Genomic DNA, 18805 nt, shown 5'->3' with positions numbered 1-18805 from the left:
ACAAGCTTAATTCAGGATTCCTGATCTGATGGTTTCTCAATATTCTGTTGGCTTTAAGTGATAAAATTAAGTTATTTGGTTTGATCTCTTGTGATCAGTGGCTAAGTGAGTCCTGTTTTTTTTTAAAAAAATAGCTAACAAGTTTTTTGGGGAAAAAAAGAGAGTAAAAATAGTTTTAGTCCAAATAACAGATGTAAACAAAATTAAGCAAATTAATAATTACATTTTCCTTTGTAAATAGCAACTTAAGGCTTATATATTTGTAGCATTGATTTAAAGAGAGTAGGATAGCCTCTAAAACACGTGCTGGAAATAACAGATGATAGAACAGAAATATTTCAATGTGGAAAATCTAAGTTAAATTAGTTTTCTATTCAGTACATTAGACATTTTCATTAATAGTAAATGTTATGTTAAAAGGCTGCTCTAATATTAAGAATTTTTTTAAATGAAATCACTCATTCTAAAACGAACCATGTAGACAATAAAAGAAAAGCAACAGTCTTCTGAGCAAAATGTTCACCACCGTTTGAGCAATTCTGTACCATCAGACACTTAACCGTATTGCTTTTACCAGCAGAAAGCAGAAGATTAATTAAAACACAACATCATATTGAAAAGGCTCGTTACTTTTATATGTTAGTTGTGAAAATTATTTTCAGTTGCTGAACAGCTACTAAAAAGGTATCATCTCTCTATTTTTTGTGGAACAAAGAAATATGTGTCAGATAACAGAGATGAAAAGGATTGCATATACATACACACACAGGCGTCAATTATTTTTTGTCAAGGTCCAGACACTAAAGAAACTAATTTTAAAAAGTGGTAACAAACAAGGAAATACATAAAAAGCCTACGGGGCTCCATTCAAAAGGATCTGACTCTCTAGATTTGGCCCATGGTCCATCCATTGACTACCTCTGCAGCAAATTATTTTAACAGGTAAAGTGAGCGTAAGATAACTCACCTGATAATGATTATATTCAAGCATTTCCAGCATAATGTTTATATGTTCCTAGCTTAGCCAGGGAGATGGTTTAGCATTTATCCTTTATTTTCCTGCTATTCAAAGGCTCACATACAGATGCACCATAAACAAGCTATCCTGAAATGGTGAAAGAAATTTTACTACAAACAGCTCAGGCTTATAATAAGCCAAGCTAATTAGTTACGCACGTTGAGAAATAAACAGTCACACAAGGGGCTTTGATTGGAAGCCATGAAAGTTTAGCCCTAAATATTGGTATTAATTTTTTTCTATAGCTTTGACGTCATGCTTTTTCATAAACATAAAAGGACCTTTTAAGTGATGGGCTTTCAAAGTCAGATTGACAGTTCGCTCAAGGCCAAATTGCTATTCATCTTTCGTTCCAGTCATACTAACAGACAATGGTAGTTTTCTTTAGCAGTAAGGTTAAGAGTTGTACGTCCCAAGTAAGAAGCGGAAGCTGCAAGAAAATGCTACAAGTCTGATGCAGTATTCATTGGCAGTGGTGTACACTGAACAAACTTATGTGGTTGTCTAGTTCTAGGCCAAGTTCCCATGTTTATTGTATATTGTCACACTCTTCCATCCTTACCTACCTCTATCTGAATTGGGAGGATGTGAGCTAAGGAAAAACATACATTCTCCACACAGTCATCCTTATCCTTCCTCACCAAACTCCTAGGGAATACCAGAGTAAGTTAATGCAGACCCAACCCTGATAAAGGTCTCTAAATTGATCTCAGAGGGGTAGCCGTGTTAGTCTGTAATTTTAAAAACAACTTTTAAAAAAACAACAAGCAGTCCTGTAGCACCATAGGGTATGTCTACACAGCAATATTATTTCAAAATCACTGAAATAATTTAGTCTGTGCCTACGCAGAAGGCAGTTATTTTGAAATAATGTTAAAATGTGTCAAGCTGGACACTTCTTACTCGGACTCCTGTAACCCTCATTATACGAAGAGTAAGGGAAGCCAAAGGAAGAGTGCTCTGTTTTGAAATAAGTGCTGTGTAGATGCTCCCAATTTCGAAAGAAGCTATTTCAAAATAAGCTACGCAATTGATGTAGCTCAATTTGTGTAGCTTATTTTGCATTAAACCCTGCTGTGTAGATGCACCCTTAGAGACTAATAAAAATATATGTATAGTATCACGAGCTTTCATGTGCACAACCCACTTCTTCAGATGAGATAATCTTCATCTGTGATTGTATATAGCTAACTTCTGGCATGGAGACTACAAATTACCAGAAAAGTCCCAACATAATTTTACAATCTATAATTAAAAACAACCTTCACCCAAAACTGTTTGGAATATAAACAGGGGCAATGAGTTTGTCTGTGTTCAGAAAGTTAAGGAAACATGTCAAACTGTTCCTGTATAACTTCCATTGAAAGTGGGATTTTTGTATAAATTATTAACCAGAACGATACTTTGTTGCACTTGAATAATTCAGATCAGTTGTGGTGGTCGTAGCAGCTCCAGGTTTTCCACTTTAACATGTGTGTGCCATGATTATGTACACCGTTTCTCAGAACAGAAATACACTTATCTGTAAGAAAACGGCATGGAAGGTCTGTAACGAGCTGTGAAAATAATGGAATTTTCAATTTGCTGGCTATTCTGAAAAATATATATTGATCTCAAGAAAGTTCACTTTTGATTTTGAGCAGTTCAACACGTATGAACTTTTTACAAAATAAAACTGAAGGAAATGTTTGAAACAAAATCATTCTGAACTGAAAAACTGACATGTTTCTGCATTTGTCATCATAAAGTTTGGGTTGAAAATGTTTCCTATTTCTGTAAACATTAAAAACTTAGCATGTGCTAACACCATACTAACAAACACAGAAGACAGCCTCCTCTGTTTGAAGCTCATAGACCTTACAAGAATATTTGTATAGTTATTTGTGCCATTTAATTATATTGTTTCCATGATTTTGTATGCAACCAAATTAACTTTATAACCAACTTCCTCTACAACCGTAGCCCAAGCGAAACAGAATTTTCATGGCTGGAAAAAATAGCTCTTTACTTGAAAACACACTTTCCACATAAATTCATTTGTTGTGTCAATGAATAGGAAATCTACTAAAGCAGATCATGCATTATCTACTGATGCAAAAGACTACAGTAGTTAGGTTCCTAAACTTATTCTGACTGGATAAGTTTACCATGACAAATTTCCTAGCTTTACAGACAAATTTCTAATTCTTAACATAACAAAACCCATACAATTCTTTGCCCACCTGTAAACATTATTAGCACACATGAAATTACAGTAGGTCAGGCCACAGTAAGGAATCAGGACACTCATGCGATGCTGTACTACAGAAATGTAGGAAAAGACACTTCCTGCCTCAAAACGCACATACAGCAGGGAAAGGGGCAGCCAATTCACAAGGATATGAAAGGGCAAACCTTGACTGTAACAGAGCTACTTCATAGTGAGTGACAGGGAACTTCTGAAAAAAGAAATTGATTTCAATAGACTGTTTGTATGACCCTGCACCCCAAATTCCTTCTGGCCTGACTTTCCTAGCTCCCTCTTCCCTCATGAAGGAAGTGGGAGGGCCCTTTTATCTCAGATGGTGTCAAATAGCTGCAGAAGTCACAGCATGTCAACCGCTTTCCTCAGGAGTTTTATGCCTACTGATGCTGTATCAGCAGAAAAACTGATGCAAAGGGATAGCATTTTTTACTGAAATATTTTGGGCATGCTACCATCTCTTCCCAGTTCTCTGTCTGCTCCCTTCATCTCTTGCCCCTTTACGTTCTTTTTCTTCACTCTTGATTCGGTGGAGAAATGTTACTTCAGTATTGGACATTACCTGCTACAAATATGTATCAAGCAACCTACTCAATTACAATTTCCTGGCAAAAGCCACCTTAAAACATTTCCATGAATGGAAGTGGGCAGTATTATGTAGGGCTAGCAGGTATTTACTAGAAAATGGTAGATCCACAAGCAACTTCCTTACACAAATCCCCTGTGATCTGTCATTGGGGTGACATTCCTAGTTTAAACATCACAGAGGTAAAACTATTGATTTCAGTGAACTATGAATTATAGATTGCACCTCCCTGGTCCGGCACACTTGGGACCAGTGCTCCTTGTAAATCGAGCACTAAGGTGGCCACCCAGGAGAGATTCAAATGCTACCTAGCTGATAAGCAGAGTGTCCACAGCTGGCAGCATGTGTTCCTACTGGTGGTGCACATCTGCACATGTCTTGGTGCATATAACAAAATGTATTCCACACATGGATAGAAAAAATATGAGGGAACATTTTTCAGGATGTTCCAGCTCCTTCATCTGCACCCAATACTGTCTGCATGTAGCTGAACAGCTGTTCCCTAGTGTAAACAAAGCACAGGGAGGAATGGGGGAGAGCTGCTGAGTGGGATTGGCAAATCCCCAAGAGTACCATCATGTATCCCAGTTTGAGAAATGCTGGTATAAGACAAAACAAGGTCTGTGACTCAACACCATTTACTTGCTCGTGGCTTACATATCACAGTTCTATCTGCAAGAAAAGTTCTACTGTAGAGTCTTATCTATCTTAGAGTCTTATCTAAGTATCTGTGAAGCATACTATATTTGTAAAGGATTCCAAGACAGATGTGTTTCAATTTCAGTGTAAAAAAGGGAGCATAGTTTTATAGTAAGATAGCAGTCTGTTCTGCTGTATGTTATTTTTATTACACATAAGGAATACAAAATGTTGGAGAAGGGCAGTGTTTCCCAAATGGTGAGGTGAAAATAAGGGTTCTGTGAGAAAATTCCATTACAATCAGATTTTATGATTTTAAAAAAATATATTTAAGCATTTATGAATTTTACTAAAAACAATTTACATTTGTTTGCACCACGATAAGTGTCCCTGTGTAAAGCCAGCTTAGCCAGAGAGAGGGGATGATGATGTCACTACTTAGCGCTGCGCGTGCAGTCAACCAGTGGTGCAACTGCATGTTATATACCACCGTAAATCCCCGTACTCACTCTCAGGGAGCGTGGATCACGTGGGTGACTCAATACGAGTATACTAGCACCGCGTCAGACAAAGTCAAAGCTTCAGTTGTCAAACCAGTTGCTTGTATGGGAGTGTGCAGGCAGTTCTCTCATGAATACAGGCAGTCCCCGAGTTACGCGGATCCGACTTATGTCGGATCCGCAGTTACGAACGGGGCTTTTCTCGCCCCGGAGGACGGGAGCAGCGGGACGCCCAGATGCGCCGCAGTCCCGCCGCCCGCGTCCTCCGGGGTGAGAAAAGCTGCTCCGCGTCTCCCTGGTCTGCTGGGGGGGAGAGGGTGCGCCCCCCCCCCCCCCAGCAGACCAGGCTTTTCTCGACGATGACGCCTGGGGTAGAGCAGCTGGGGTGCTGCCGGGTTGGTCCCCGCAGCCCTGCAGCATGGTCCCAACTAAAGGATTAAGCACTAGAGCTGGCTGCAAGAGTAGGCTATTTTCTGTTCAGTATGGGCATAGTACTGACTTGTGTATTAATGACTAACCTCATGTTAGATATGCATCCCCAAACATATTTGTACAATTCCCTCTAGAAGGCAACGTGGCCAAATGACTGGAACTAGAATCTGCTGTAACGGAATCCGTATTGCGAACCCCATTTTGGGACACCTCTCAGTGGGCTCTGAGGAGCATGCTCAGTACAGACGGATCAGAGAGAGATTTTAGCATCAGGGTTCTATACTGAACAATAGAAGTAACTGGTAACTTGGCCAAATCTAAATGAATTTTCAAGACAGCAAGGAAGCTCTCTCATCCCAGGTGTAAGAGTGATTTATTTAATGTGCAAAAGCGACGAGGAGTCCTGTGGCACCTTATAGACTAACTGAAGTGTAGGAGCATAAGCTTTCGTGGGCAAAGGCCCACTTCGTCAGATACCTTAAAGTAAGACAGTTACTAAAATAATGAATTGGAGTAAACATAAGAGATTAAAGCTATTTTGGACATGGATAAATTTGGGCGTGGGTGCAAAAATGCTGAAATTACAAACTGAAGGTCGAGAGACATCACAGATACTTGTAACAGCCAGGATGAAGACCGGCATTAAATGAAATGCCCACATACAGACCAGACAAGGGCCTTGATTAAAAGTATTCTTGCTTGAAATTTTATTTTCTCTAGTATTAGGGGCATCTGCTAGAGGGAACAAGGAAAGAAATATCCCGATAGCTTCTGAATGTCGCTCTTCATCCCTTCTTCCCCAAAATTCAGGTTGTTCATAAAATAGCCTCCAGCATTTGAAAGACAAAATGCTGATTTGTTAGATGTGTTTTTCCACAATAATTTAATCCAACAGCTAAGTGGCTAAAAATTACTAGTAGTTAAGATGCTGGAGTTAATTAGATCAGCCATTAGTTGTGGTTTTTATTGGCTTAGAGGCCATTGGGAACACTCCAAGTCAATCTACTCTTTGCAATAAATACTCTAGCTTGCACCAATGTCTAATTTTGGAGAGAATGCTGAAAGAGTGGTTTATTTATAAACTGGCTGTACTGTGCTATTGGTAACTACACAAAGCCAAAAGTGTAAAAGGGTTCAGTATGTTTTGGGGAGAATGTTAAAATGAAAGGCATAGGTCTAGTATATCTTGTATTGTTAATCATAATTCTTTTAGCATACGTACTTGTAGGTTGTTTCTTTTGGTAGAATACTTCAGTGAATGAATTTATGATGTAGTATGATGCAAGATGGGATTGAAGATAAGCATAATATGTATGGTGCATCACATTGTGATCCTTACGTTACCACCACCAGGTGGATTTGAACCTAGGACCTCTGGAGCTTAATGTAGGAGCCTCTACAGCTTGAGTTATAAAGTCAACTGGCTTCTCAGCTTAGGCTGTAGAGTTCACTCATTCTTATCTTTTCCTATAAATGGTCTAAATACGACTACTTAGGACAGTGAATCATACCCCATAGGCAGGGCTTGACAAACTCTGGCACGAGCTACTTGCCAGACTGGTGAATGGGGCGCACGGAGCGACTGGCTGAAATCTATTCGCCCCAGGCAAGTAGATTCAGCAGTTTGTCGAGCCCTGCCCATAGGTGAGTGAGTGAGTTACACTTGCACATCCCATTTTAATTTCCAAAATTAAATTCTGCAAACTATAGGGCTGAGTGACTATTTTTCAACAAAAAACATTTTTGCCAAAAAATAATATAGATGAGTCAAACCTATTGCGAATTAGTGCTAAATTTGCCAAAATGTTTAGCCACATCACTCCTCCTACTTATCCCCTCTCCTTCCAAAAGTAATCAGTGCTTTGTTTTGTTCTTTATGAAACACAATATTTTGACTTTTCAATTCAAAATTAATTCATTTAACTTTTATTAATTTTTTTATTAAAACTGAAATAAAAAAGACTCAAAAATGAATGTTTTGTTTTACCTAAAAATCAATCGTTTTTTTGTTCTCAAAAGTTTGAAAAAGTTTCTTCCTCCTAGTCCCATTTTTTTGGTTTAGCCACTGACCCAAAAATCTATTATTTGCACAACTCTACTCTTAAGTGATTCAGAATTGATTTATTGACTGGCTGTTTTTCTGCAACGGTTTGTCACGTTACATTCCATTCAGTACCACTGACATAATTACTACCAATGAAATGTAGGACTACTCACTAACACATTTTTACAGATGTTTCCACTTTCCAGGGTAAGAGATTTCTGCATTATGACTATCTCTTTATTAAACCCCAAAAAACTTGCCGAGTCTGTCAGTGTATGGAAACCTTAGGGAATCAGGGAAATATTGAATTTGGATACATTTCCACTTTTTCTGTGCTCACTTTCCATGAATGTTCTTGCAAACAATTTGACCAGAAAGAACATTCAGGGAAACAGGAAGTTAAGCAAATTTTGCTCCCAGAAAGCAAATTCTGAATTCAAATATTCACCCAGACCTAATTCTCTGAATAATACTTGTCCATTCAGAAACCACCACCACAATACCATGTGACTTATGTGCCCAATTAAAACTAACCAATGGAGTTTGAATTCTGGATAACAATTAATAATGCACGTCTAAAGGGGAAGCAAGTTTAAAAATACTCCCAGAAAGTTGGCAATTTTTCAAGAAGACTAAATTATAAAGAGAACAAGAGAAAACTATTCCTCTGCGTAGGAAAGATAGGAAGCATAGCAAAAGACCACCGTGACTTAACTGGAAGATCTTCTATGATAATACATTTTTAAAAAGAGTCCAACACAAAGTGGAAACTAGGTCAAATTACAAAAGATGAATAAAAAACATACACAAGCATGGAGCGATAAAATTAGAAAAGTCAAGGGACAAAACAAGATTAAACTAGCCAGAGACAGAAAACGAGCAACAACAAACCATTCTATAAATACCTCAGGAGCAAGAGAAAGACCAATGAAGGGCGAGGCCTGTTACTCAATGAAGGGGGAAAAACAATAATAGAAAATGTGGAAAGGGGAGAAGCGCTCAATGACTTTCTGCTTTCACCCGAGAGCCCAGTAGTGACTGAACATTGTACATAGTGTGGCAGGGGAAATGAGATATGATCTGAAGCTAAAATATGGAAAGAACACCACATATATTCCATAACAAATCAAGAGGCAACATAACAAAACAGAGGGCAGAACATGCCCTGAACTTCCACATTTAAGTGCAATTACAACTGGTCCCTGAGTTACGAACGCATCGATTTACAACCATTTGTATTTACAACCAATCTCCTATACAGCCGGTCCCAAAGTTACGAACAAAATCCGCACTTACGAACAGCGCAGACACATGCAAACTGAATGTAATCCGACTTACGAACAGATCAAGTTACGACCTACTGTTTGGTACGTAACTCGTTCGTAAGTCGGGGACCAGCTGTACAAGGGATGGTGTAGACGGAGCTTGATCCTGCCTTGAGGGCAGGGGGCTGGACTCGATGACCTCTCGAGGTCCCTTCCAGTCCTATTATTCTATGATTCTATGATTCTATAAGCGAGGAACTGGAGGATTTGAAACCTCCAACCAATATACCGCCTTTCTCTTTCCCCTTCCCATTTTAACCCGAGTTGCTGTGATGATAGCTCATTCATAGATATTTAACTGATGCACAAGATTTGAAGACTCGAAAGCTCTTGAGGGTAAGGACCACATCTACCACTGCCTGTAGAGAATCTAGCACCACAAAGAGTGTCCTGATTCTCATTCAGACCTTTGGGTGTTGACAACTGACAACAGGCAATGCTATGCGAGTCATGTGATTTTCTGCTTCAACTGTCTTGGCTTACATTTGTGGCCTCCATGGTCAAAGAAAGGAGAAATGTGAGCGCCATGCATTACACAGAGAAAATAATTTGCTCATAAAAACTAAACGAAATCTCTCTGGACATCAGAGGCAAGATGGGGCAGTGGAACATACCAGAGATTCAGAGGAGAGTTATTAACCAAGTGAAAAAAATAAAATAAATAAACAGGCCCCCAAAAAATGAGCATTTGTTTCATTTAAATTGCCCTAGGAGTTGCAGATTGTAATTATGGATAAAATACTTGCGCATTAGCTTTCTGAGCTCAATAGCACTTTTTGTTGGTCAAACAGCTAAATGTCATGGGATTTTAAAGAAAGGTTAAAATACCACATCATTTAACAATTAATGATACCAAAATATAAGCCATGCAAGCCCACATCCACTGAAACTCTACTTCATTGGAAAACTGGTTCAGAGAAGCAAAATATCATAGACACAGGATTTCAGTGACAAATTTTAGCCACAATAACGGTTTTACCTATTTTGGGGGGAGGGACCAGACAATTAATGGATTGTCATATATACTTATTAACTTTTTGCCATGGCTAGCCCCACTCCTGGGCTCTCCTTTAAAAAGAAAGTCCTGTTTAGTTGCATTTGTGAAGCTAAGAAAATGATGTTACAAGAAATTACCTTTGTATCACAGGCTAGCGTATACAATTCAGTCTCAGGCAGGTGGCAAACACAGATTAGTTTCAAAACTCTAAAAACCTCTCATTAGAAAAATCCCTCCGTGGACCGTTTTTAATTATTGGACTTTAATAGCCACTTCTTGACCCAAGGTTTGCCAGGACCTTAACTCTTTCCCAGTGGACCTAATAGAAACAGCATCCAGATGTAATAACAGGAGTAGCTAAAAATGATTAAGCATGCTCTGAAACTGGAAAATGTAAAAAAAACCTCAAAACCCATACATATTACTTTTAAGACTAAGTCAGATTTCAAATCTAACATTGTTTCTAACAGCAATACAAAATCCTCAAAGGGTGATTCATTGCAGCTCCATCTACTAGGCCAAGAATCCCTGAATGTTATCTGAAACGTCATGATCTTATTGTATAGAAGAACTGAACTCTTATTTCAGGACAAGAATCTTCGTACCATCAAACTGAGCTTGAGTAATTCAAATGGTGTTGTGACAAAGACTTTACCTAATCTCTGGAAAAATCTCAGATGTAAATATTCAAACAGAGCAACATTGTTTCCCTAGAACTTTGACTAGCTAAAGAAAATGCAACTTCAGGCTATTAATGTTCTGTAATAGAGAAGCCCCTTAGAGCTTCATGATCTCAATTAACCCATGCCTGCCTAACCTTAGAGATAAAGCACTGTGTGCATTTGAGTTTTAATTAATCTTGCTCACCCTGGAATAAGCATTCTCAGGACAAGTTTTTGGTGGCCTCAAAATGAGGCCACCAAATTTTTGCTGGTGGCCGCTTTCAAATTTGTTCCTAAAATATGTAAGCAGCTTTAGGAAAGTCTAATACTGTATATACGCACATACACATTCCTAAATCACTGTAATTTATTTATTGCTAGCTAGCAAGTCTATAAAGCAACATCAATAAATATGCCAGTAACACATTCCATAACAGTCTTATTCAGCCCCAGCATGCTTGACACCAACTCCCCTCCTCCCACCGCGCCCGCTGCTTCTCCCACTCATCTCCATTGCCCTGGCTGTGGCTGCCTCCCCTGACTCTCCACCCAGTCCTTGAACAGAAATCAGGGCCTTCTGAACAGTCTGCCATTAAGAGAACACACACATTGGGAAGCTAAGGACTGAAATAATCCAAGAAGTTTTTCAAAATATTGCAGTAGTTTGGTAGGGAAGAGAGTATTTGGCCACATGCAAGATTCTGGACTAGCCCTTCTTGCAGTTGTTTTAAGGATACGCATCCAAACAGAATCAAAATAAATATTTATAAACAACTGGCAACAATATTTGTCATTCTCTTATTCCTAAAAAGAGGCAGAGACAATGGGACACAAAATAACTCATCGAGAAGTCTGAGTGTTTGGAACGGTTGGTGCTGAAGACCAATCCTTAAGCGGTGTGATCAGCTTAAGTCTAGATTAAAACACATCCACCCCTCAACTGCCTTTCCATGCAAGCCCTGGCTAGAGGACATGTCGTAGAGAGAGCTGAGGGCAGGAAGGTATGTTGGAGCAAGACCACAGTACTGTGGAGGTTCCAGTCAACACTGTGTCCTAAAGGAACCACCAGAATGGCCATACTGAGTCAGACCAAAGGTCTCATTAACCTAGAATCCTGTCTTATGATAGTGGTCAAAGGCCAGGTGCCCCAGAGGGAATGAACAAAGCAGGGAATCATCAAGTGATCCATCCCCTGTAGCTCATTCCCAGCTTCTGACAAACAGAGGCTAGGGACATCGTCCCTGCCCATTCGGGCTAACAGCCATTAATTTATCTTCCATGAATTTATCTAGTTCCTTTTTAAACCCTGTTGTAGTCTTGGCCTTCACAAACTCCTCTAGCAGGGAGCTCTACCAGTTTGACTGTCATGTGAAGAAATGTTTCCTTTTGTTTGTTTTAAACCTGCTGCCTATTCATTTTATTTGGTGACCCCTTCGTTCTTGTGCTATGGAAAAGTTATGAAATAACTTTTCATTATTCACTTTCTCCACACCAGTCACGATTGTACAGACCTCTGTAAAAAAACAACAAAGAGTCTTGAAAGTGCTACTGGACTAACAGATTTAATAGGGTATTTGAGCATAAGCTTTTGTGAGCTACAATTCACTTCTTCAGATGCTGAAAAGAAAAAAAGACTGACTGGCATGGCTACTTCTCATAGGGTATGTCTACACTTGCACCCTAGTTTGAACTAGGGATGCATTCGAAATTGCTAATGAAGCAGGGATTTAAATATCCCACGCTTCATTAGCATGATCTCGCCAGCGCATTACTCCGAATGCCAGCTGTTTCGAAAGTGAAAGTGCGTGCTGGGATGCATTAGTTTGAACCAAACCCCTTGGTTCGAACAAATGTTACTCCTCAAAAAATGAGCAAGCGCACTTTCACTTTCAAAGAGGGGGTCACTGGGGAACTGCGCGGTGAGTGGAGAACCTCCGCCGCTTTGTAAGGAGGCAGACGAAGTCCCGTGCAGCTGTTGGTGACCGGTGAGCTGGGGAAACCCAGGCGCCAGCTGCAAGCGGGGGGCGGAGGAGAGGGAGCAAGGCATCTGGCTAGAGAGGGTCGCTGGGGAATGGCGCAGCGAGCGGAGAACCTCCAGAGGCAGCGGAGAACCTCCAGAGGCAGGTGACCGGCCAGCTGGGGAAACGCGGCCACCTGCTGCAAGTGGGGGGCAGAAGAGAGGGAGCGAAGCACTCGGCCAGAGGGGGTCGCCAGGGAACAGCACGGTGATCAGAGACCTCTGCCGCTTTGCAGGGAAAGCCTCGCACAGCTGCCGGCCACCGGCCGGCCCTAGGGGAAATCGTGTTATTGCGAGGATGGGTCGTGTTGTTCGAAAAATGTGTCCCCCCAAAAATCTTGCTATCGTGAAAACGTGTTAAGCGGGCACGTGTTAAGCGAGGAATTACTGTAGTTTGCTTTTGAGCCCTTTAAAAGGTCCCTTTGAAAAACTGCCAACTCTCTTCAGTTGTTTTTCCTCTTAGTCTTGCTTCCCATGGGACCTTACCTACTAGTTCTCTGAGTTTACTACAATCTGCCTTCCTGAAATCCATTGTGTCTATTTTGCTGTTCTCCTTTCTACCATTCCTTAGAATCATGAACTCTATGATTTCATGGTCACGTTCACCCAAGTGGCTTTCCACTTTCAAATTCTCAACCAATTCCTCCCTATATGTTAAAATCAAATCTAGAACAGCTTCCCCCACAGTAGCTCTCTCAACTTTCTCTAATTAAAAAAATGTCTCCAATGCAGGTCAATAACTTGCTGGATAACCTGTGCCCTGCTGTGTTACTTTCCCAACATATGTCTCGATAGTTGAAGTCCTTCATCAACGCCAAGTCCTGTGCTTTGGTTGGTTTTGTTAGTTGTTTAAAAAAAAGCCTCATCCACCTTGGTCGGTGGTCTGCAGTACACCCTGAGCATGACATCACCCTTTTTCCCCCACCCCTTTTAACCTAACCCAGACAATCTCAACAAGTCTGTCTCCTATGTCCATCTTAACCTCAGTCCAAATGTATTTATTTTTAACATATAAGGCAACACCTCCACCTTTTTCCCCTGCCTATCTTTCCTGAGCAAGCTGTATCCTTCTATACCAATATTTCAATTGTGTGTATTTCCCACCAGGTCTTTGTGATACCAATTGTGTCATAGTTGTGTTTGTTTATTAGCACTTCAAGTTCTTCCTGATTATTTCCCATATTTTTTGCATTTGTATGCAGGCCTCTAAGATACTGAATTGATTTTGCTCCCCAGATCTGCCTTGTCCCTCCTTTATCTCTATTATAACCCATGCTGCCTCCCAATTCCAACCCAAAGGTTTTGTGACCCAAAAACCAAACAATACTTTGGCATTAGTGGTAAATCAAGCTTTTTGTGATTACACTGAAACTTCTTTCTGAAAATCTGAGAATATTTTACAATGAATTAAGTTTTACAAAACCCAGTAAAGTACTACTATAACCACCATACACATGGATAAACTAAGGAACAAACACATTGGAAGACTTTCCCCAAGATCACATGTGGAGTTGGAACAGAACATAGAAATCAAATTCTCAAGGTCTATAAAAAAACCTCCTCAAACTTAGGAATGTTTTGGCATATTTATTAAAAAGCCTCAGTAATGGAACATTTTAAAGAAATATTCAAGTATAATACAAAAATTAATATATTTCAGAAATACCGTTTATTTTACTTTAACAAAAATGTTTCACTAACACTGGTCACAGCACAAAGAACACTTGTTTTAAAATATGTCTGTTTTCAGGCTACATACTTTGCAATGAATACTGAGTGCCACGGGAACAATTTAGCAAAGAATGAAGATTTTGTTAATTCAAAATAGTTCTGTGCAGTTTAAGTGCCCAGAGCTATTAGACGTCATAGTTAATAAAAAAAGAGTAAGCCGGAATCTATACTTCTTTGGCTACAGCCTATAATGGCTTTTATGTCAGCAGGAATATTGAAAGGTTGAATAAGCCGTAGTGTAAAAACAATGTAAAGGCGTTCATTTTATCAAGCTATTAACATGATCATTAGAAACAGCCTTTAAAAAAGTCACTGACTTAGTTCACATCAAGGAGACAGGCTGGCTTCCAACCGAATTGCTTGATTTTATCCTTTTCCTCAGTGAGCCATGAGATTATTTATGTCTACGTTAAACCTACTGAGTTACAATAAAACAGTTTCAAAATCACTAAACATGATGATCCAGCATTTAAAAGTACGAGTATCCAAGTCACCGTCATGCAAACTCAACTATCCGCTTTCTAAACTGCTCTATTAAATGCTATTGTTTTTCTTCTGGTAAACCAAAAAAAGCAAAAACAGAAAACAGACAAAAATTACACGATGCAAAAAAGTGAACCACTGCTCCAAAAGGATAAAATTATCCTATAGACTTAAATAATGCTTTAAAACATCAAAACCAAAACTTGCCTGTATTACTGTAACTTTTAATGGAGATCACATTTTGCGGTGAAAGTAAGTCATGTCATTACACCCCTGAGGCTTTTAATTAAATACCACATCCAAAACACCCGCATTATTCTGCAATGGGATTAGACTAGTCATCATTGTGTAAGCGCCATTTCATGAATTTTATTACTGTGTTACACTTTGCAGCACAGTGGACAATAGAAGGCTATAGACATGCTGTTAAAAGAGAGTATTAAGAGAGTAAGAACATTGCGTCTGTAATTTTATTTCTGATTTCCTTTAACGATAAAGAAAATTGCACTCCAGTGAGTCAGACTTGGTTCTAGTAATGCATGAAGGGCAGATAGCTTTATTGGAATGAGACAGTTAGGGGCCAAACTTTGCTGAGTGCTGAAAATGCCCTCAACTCCTACCACAGCTTTATCCTATTCTCAAGGCAGTCAAGTTGAGGGTTTTCACTTCATGCCAGGAGGTTTTCAGTATCTTTCAAGGGCCCAGCCCTGAGACTCCCAGCTATATATAAAAGTCAATCTTTCCTCTAGGACAGTGGTCACCAACCAGTAGATCAGGATCTGCTGGTAGATCTGGAGTCTCTGACAGGTGATCTTGACTGATTTGGCCAAGAAGCTATCAAGTGCAACACTTCAGCTGTCCCTCCCCCTACTGCTGCACATCTCCTACCCTTTGCCTTGGAGTGGTTTCCCTCTCCCACTCTGTATTTTATTTTTACAGAATAGTGGGGGGGGGCACAACAGGGTTTGGGATGGAGGGAGCATCATGCTGGCTGCTTTTGAGAGTGGTGCAGAGCCAGGGCAGCGGTGAGCCTGCCTTAGCCTCCTGCACCACCACACAGGAGCCACCTGTGGTAAGTAGTGTCTACCTGGAGCCTGCAGCCTAAATCCCTGTCTCAGTTTTGTACACACGCCTGCACCTCAACCCTGTCCTAGCCCTGAGCACCCCTAGACTCAAAATCCCTTATAGATCCTGTACCCTGAACCCCAACTCCTGCCCCAGGCTCAGCTCAGAGCCCTTCTCACACTCCAAATCCCTTAGCCCGAGACCAGAGCCTGTGCCCCAACCGTCTATCCCTGCCTGATGAAATTCACAATTACCCTCTTTATTCCCTCCGTGGACTTGCTCCAATCTAACTCAAGTATTCTGTATCGCCTCTCTGTCTTCCATCTTCTGTCCCTTCATACAGGCTGACCAGGTCTTCCAAGAGCCTTCTCCACAGCGTCTGCTGCCAGGAAATGTTTTTTCCCCTTGTCCCACAGATGTCATCTTACCTCCATTCAAGTAAAGTCCTCTCTCTCTCTCTCTCTCTCTCTCTCTCTCTCTCTCTCTCTCTCTCTCTCTCTCTCTCACTTTAAAAATGACAGAGGAAAGGAAAGACTTAGGGAGAGTCTAGAGTTGCCCAACATTCTACAAGGACACGTTGATCAACTTAACACACTATAGAACTGGCCTACAACAAACAGGATTGCAAGTGAGTAACTGTTTTCTCCCTAACATGCCTTAGATTGAAGTCATTAAGTTAAAAAAAAAAAGAGCACAGGATCCCCTAATTTTAACAGCCACTCCCCTCCCTGATAATCTCATTACTAGTATCAATCATAGGCAATGAAGTTTAATTCTAGTGGCATGGGGTGCTTCAACAAAAAGGACAATAAAGACAATGCCTCTCAAAACAAGAGTAAACTTTTAAACTCTGAACGGATTAAAATAGCACAGAAATAACATGAGTTTTCCAGTGCCTACAATGCAAGCACTACATACTGTGGAGCAACAAAGAAGCTCTGATCTAAAGTCTCAGCAGCAGAATGTTTTACTAGTTGGACAACAAGAGAATCAAATGCTACCACGCAGAACACAGAGAATTATATGATCCAAACTCAATTAAGGAGACTTGTTCTAGAACAGGGGTGGGCAACCTTTTTGAACTGAGGACCAAGGTTCCCTCTAATCTTTTCCATCCATGTGTGGAATAAATGTTATGTGTGTCGAGCCATGTGCGGATGTGCACCACCCGTAGAAACAAAAAACCTAGCTGTGCGCATCTGCTAATCAGCTGGGTGGAATTTGAATCTTTCCGGAGTGGCCACACAAGTGCACAGAGCCACCTATATGGCAGGCCACGGAGCGAGGCAAACCCCAGACCCCACTCCCTGACTGGAGCAGGGAATGGAGCTCGAGGGTTGGATTACAAGTCCACAAGATGGACACAGCCCCCAGGAAGCAGTTTGGCCACCCCCGTTCTAGAAGTAGCAGAACAAAGCTGAATCATAAGAAACGGAGACATTTAGAAAGGCAAAAGCGTCTTCTGTTCGCTCCACAAGCCAGAGAATCACTTTTCAATAATGATGTGCTGTGATTATCTCACCTGCCCTTCCCCAAGTTACAAATAAGAACTGCTCTTAACTCCTTTAGTCATATTACTCATTAAACCAATAGAAACACCTAATTATAGCAACACAGAAACTTAATTAAACACTTCCCTGCATGCAGAGGAGCTAATTAAGGTACCCAAAAAACTAGGGTAGATGCTTATCCATAGAGAATAGGGCTAATCTTTCTCCTAAAAAATATTTCAGCAATACCTACTCATTCTCTGTTCTGGTGTAATACTATTAGCAGCCAATAATGCTGTTGGTTTACACTTCTATTGACTCAATAGGCTCTAATCAGGATCCCACTATACTAGGTGCTGCACAAATATATAGTTAGAGAGCTGCTACTCCGAAAGGGTTAAAAAGAAGATAAAAATGCACTGAAATTAGAACTTCTCCTGCTCCCTTCTCCTACCCCGATCGTAATATCTAGACACGATTTTGAGCATTTAACTACAAAATAAGACCTTGATCATGCAAAGAGATACATGCATGGGAGGTTTTTATTGCTGTGCCGAGTGCCAAGAGTGTCAGGCATGTACAGTGGATAATGCAGGCAAGAGAAGGCATTGCCTTCCCAAAATTGCCTACACTGTCTGGCTGATTCAGGTGCCCGGGAAGGAATAGGCTTGAGGGCAGGGGTTGGGTGGGACAGGGCGTGGTCTCAGGTGGAAGAGGCGTGGTCTCAGGTGAAAGGGGCGGGACTTGGGCTTGCCTTCCCCAGCTGGGCCTGCACCCTCTGCCCATGCTGTCAGGGTTATGCCTCTTGATCTCTTTGCAGCATGTGGGTCACAGGATTTAGTATCTAGAACCAGACAAATCACCTTTGTAAGAAGTTCATAGAACATCTTTTGACAATTGCCCAGAGAAACAGTAAGAACACAAAGTCAATGCCACCACAGTGAGGCAACGTTCACAGCACATAGAACTCGTGCGGGTACATGGGGGAGACACTCACTCTGCCCGCTTTCCAAAGGGGTGAGTAACATGCAAGCAGGCACATAATGGGGATTTCCTTTGCAGCATGGACCCATAGACACTAGCCCCTCAGCTCAAGCTAGCACGCTAACAGCGGTATAGCTGCAGCAGCATGGGCAGTGGCTTGGTCTAGCCAAGGGGGTGCCATTCCACCTGCTGCCATGGGTGTCCAAGCCATTGCCAAAGCTGCTGCAGCTTACCCTGCTGTTAGCATGCTAGCAGAGCAAAGCAGCTGGTGCCTGTCCATGCTCTGAAGGAAATCCCCATTATGTGCTTGCTGGGAAGTGCCCATCCAGATGCAGCACAGACATACCTGAGGAAAGCTGGGTCTCGCCTGCCTGTTTAAGCAGCTAAACAGACTTAGGAGGGTCATTTTACAAAAAAATGACATTCACAGATTTCGTGGCCGAGAAGCCCGTGTATGAAAACTGACAATCTTGATCACTCCATGCCTCTCTAATCATTACTCTCCTAACCAAGACCTTTCACTTCCCCTAAACTGCTCTTCTTCCATGCCACAGGTCACAACATCCTCCGCTTTTGCAGCAATGATCATC

The 18805-nt window shown here is 40.9% G+C and overlaps 1 protein-coding gene across 10 annotated transcripts in view; it reads right to left on the bottom strand.

The window, feature by feature from the left end:
- MITF (melanocyte inducing transcription factor) overlaps positions 1 to 18805 on the bottom strand; it is a 189699-nt gene that overhangs the window by 29152 nt on the left and 141742 nt on the right. The window contains exon 1 of one of the 10 annotated variants that reach the window (XM_075938584.1): positions 968 to 2041. The exons of 8 other annotated variants lie outside the window; for them this stretch is intronic. In XM_075938584.1, coding sequence (XP_075794699.1) covers positions 968 to 1000 — 33 coding nt within the window. In that variant the 5' untranslated portion in view covers positions 1001 to 2041. Of the gene's footprint in view, positions 1 to 967; positions 2042 to 18805 lie in introns of those variants that run through there. One more of the 10 variants, XM_075938583.1, reaches the window with a different exon arrangement.

Source organism: Pelodiscus sinensis, chromosome 11 (genome assembly GCF_049634645.1).
Source record: "Pelodiscus sinensis isolate JC-2024 chromosome 11, ASM4963464v1, whole genome shotgun sequence".
Lineage (NCBI taxonomy): Eukaryota > Metazoa > Chordata > Testudines > Trionychidae > Pelodiscus > Pelodiscus sinensis.
Note: the sequence above shows the minus strand (reverse complement) of the source record. Positions and strands in the feature narration are given on the sequence as shown.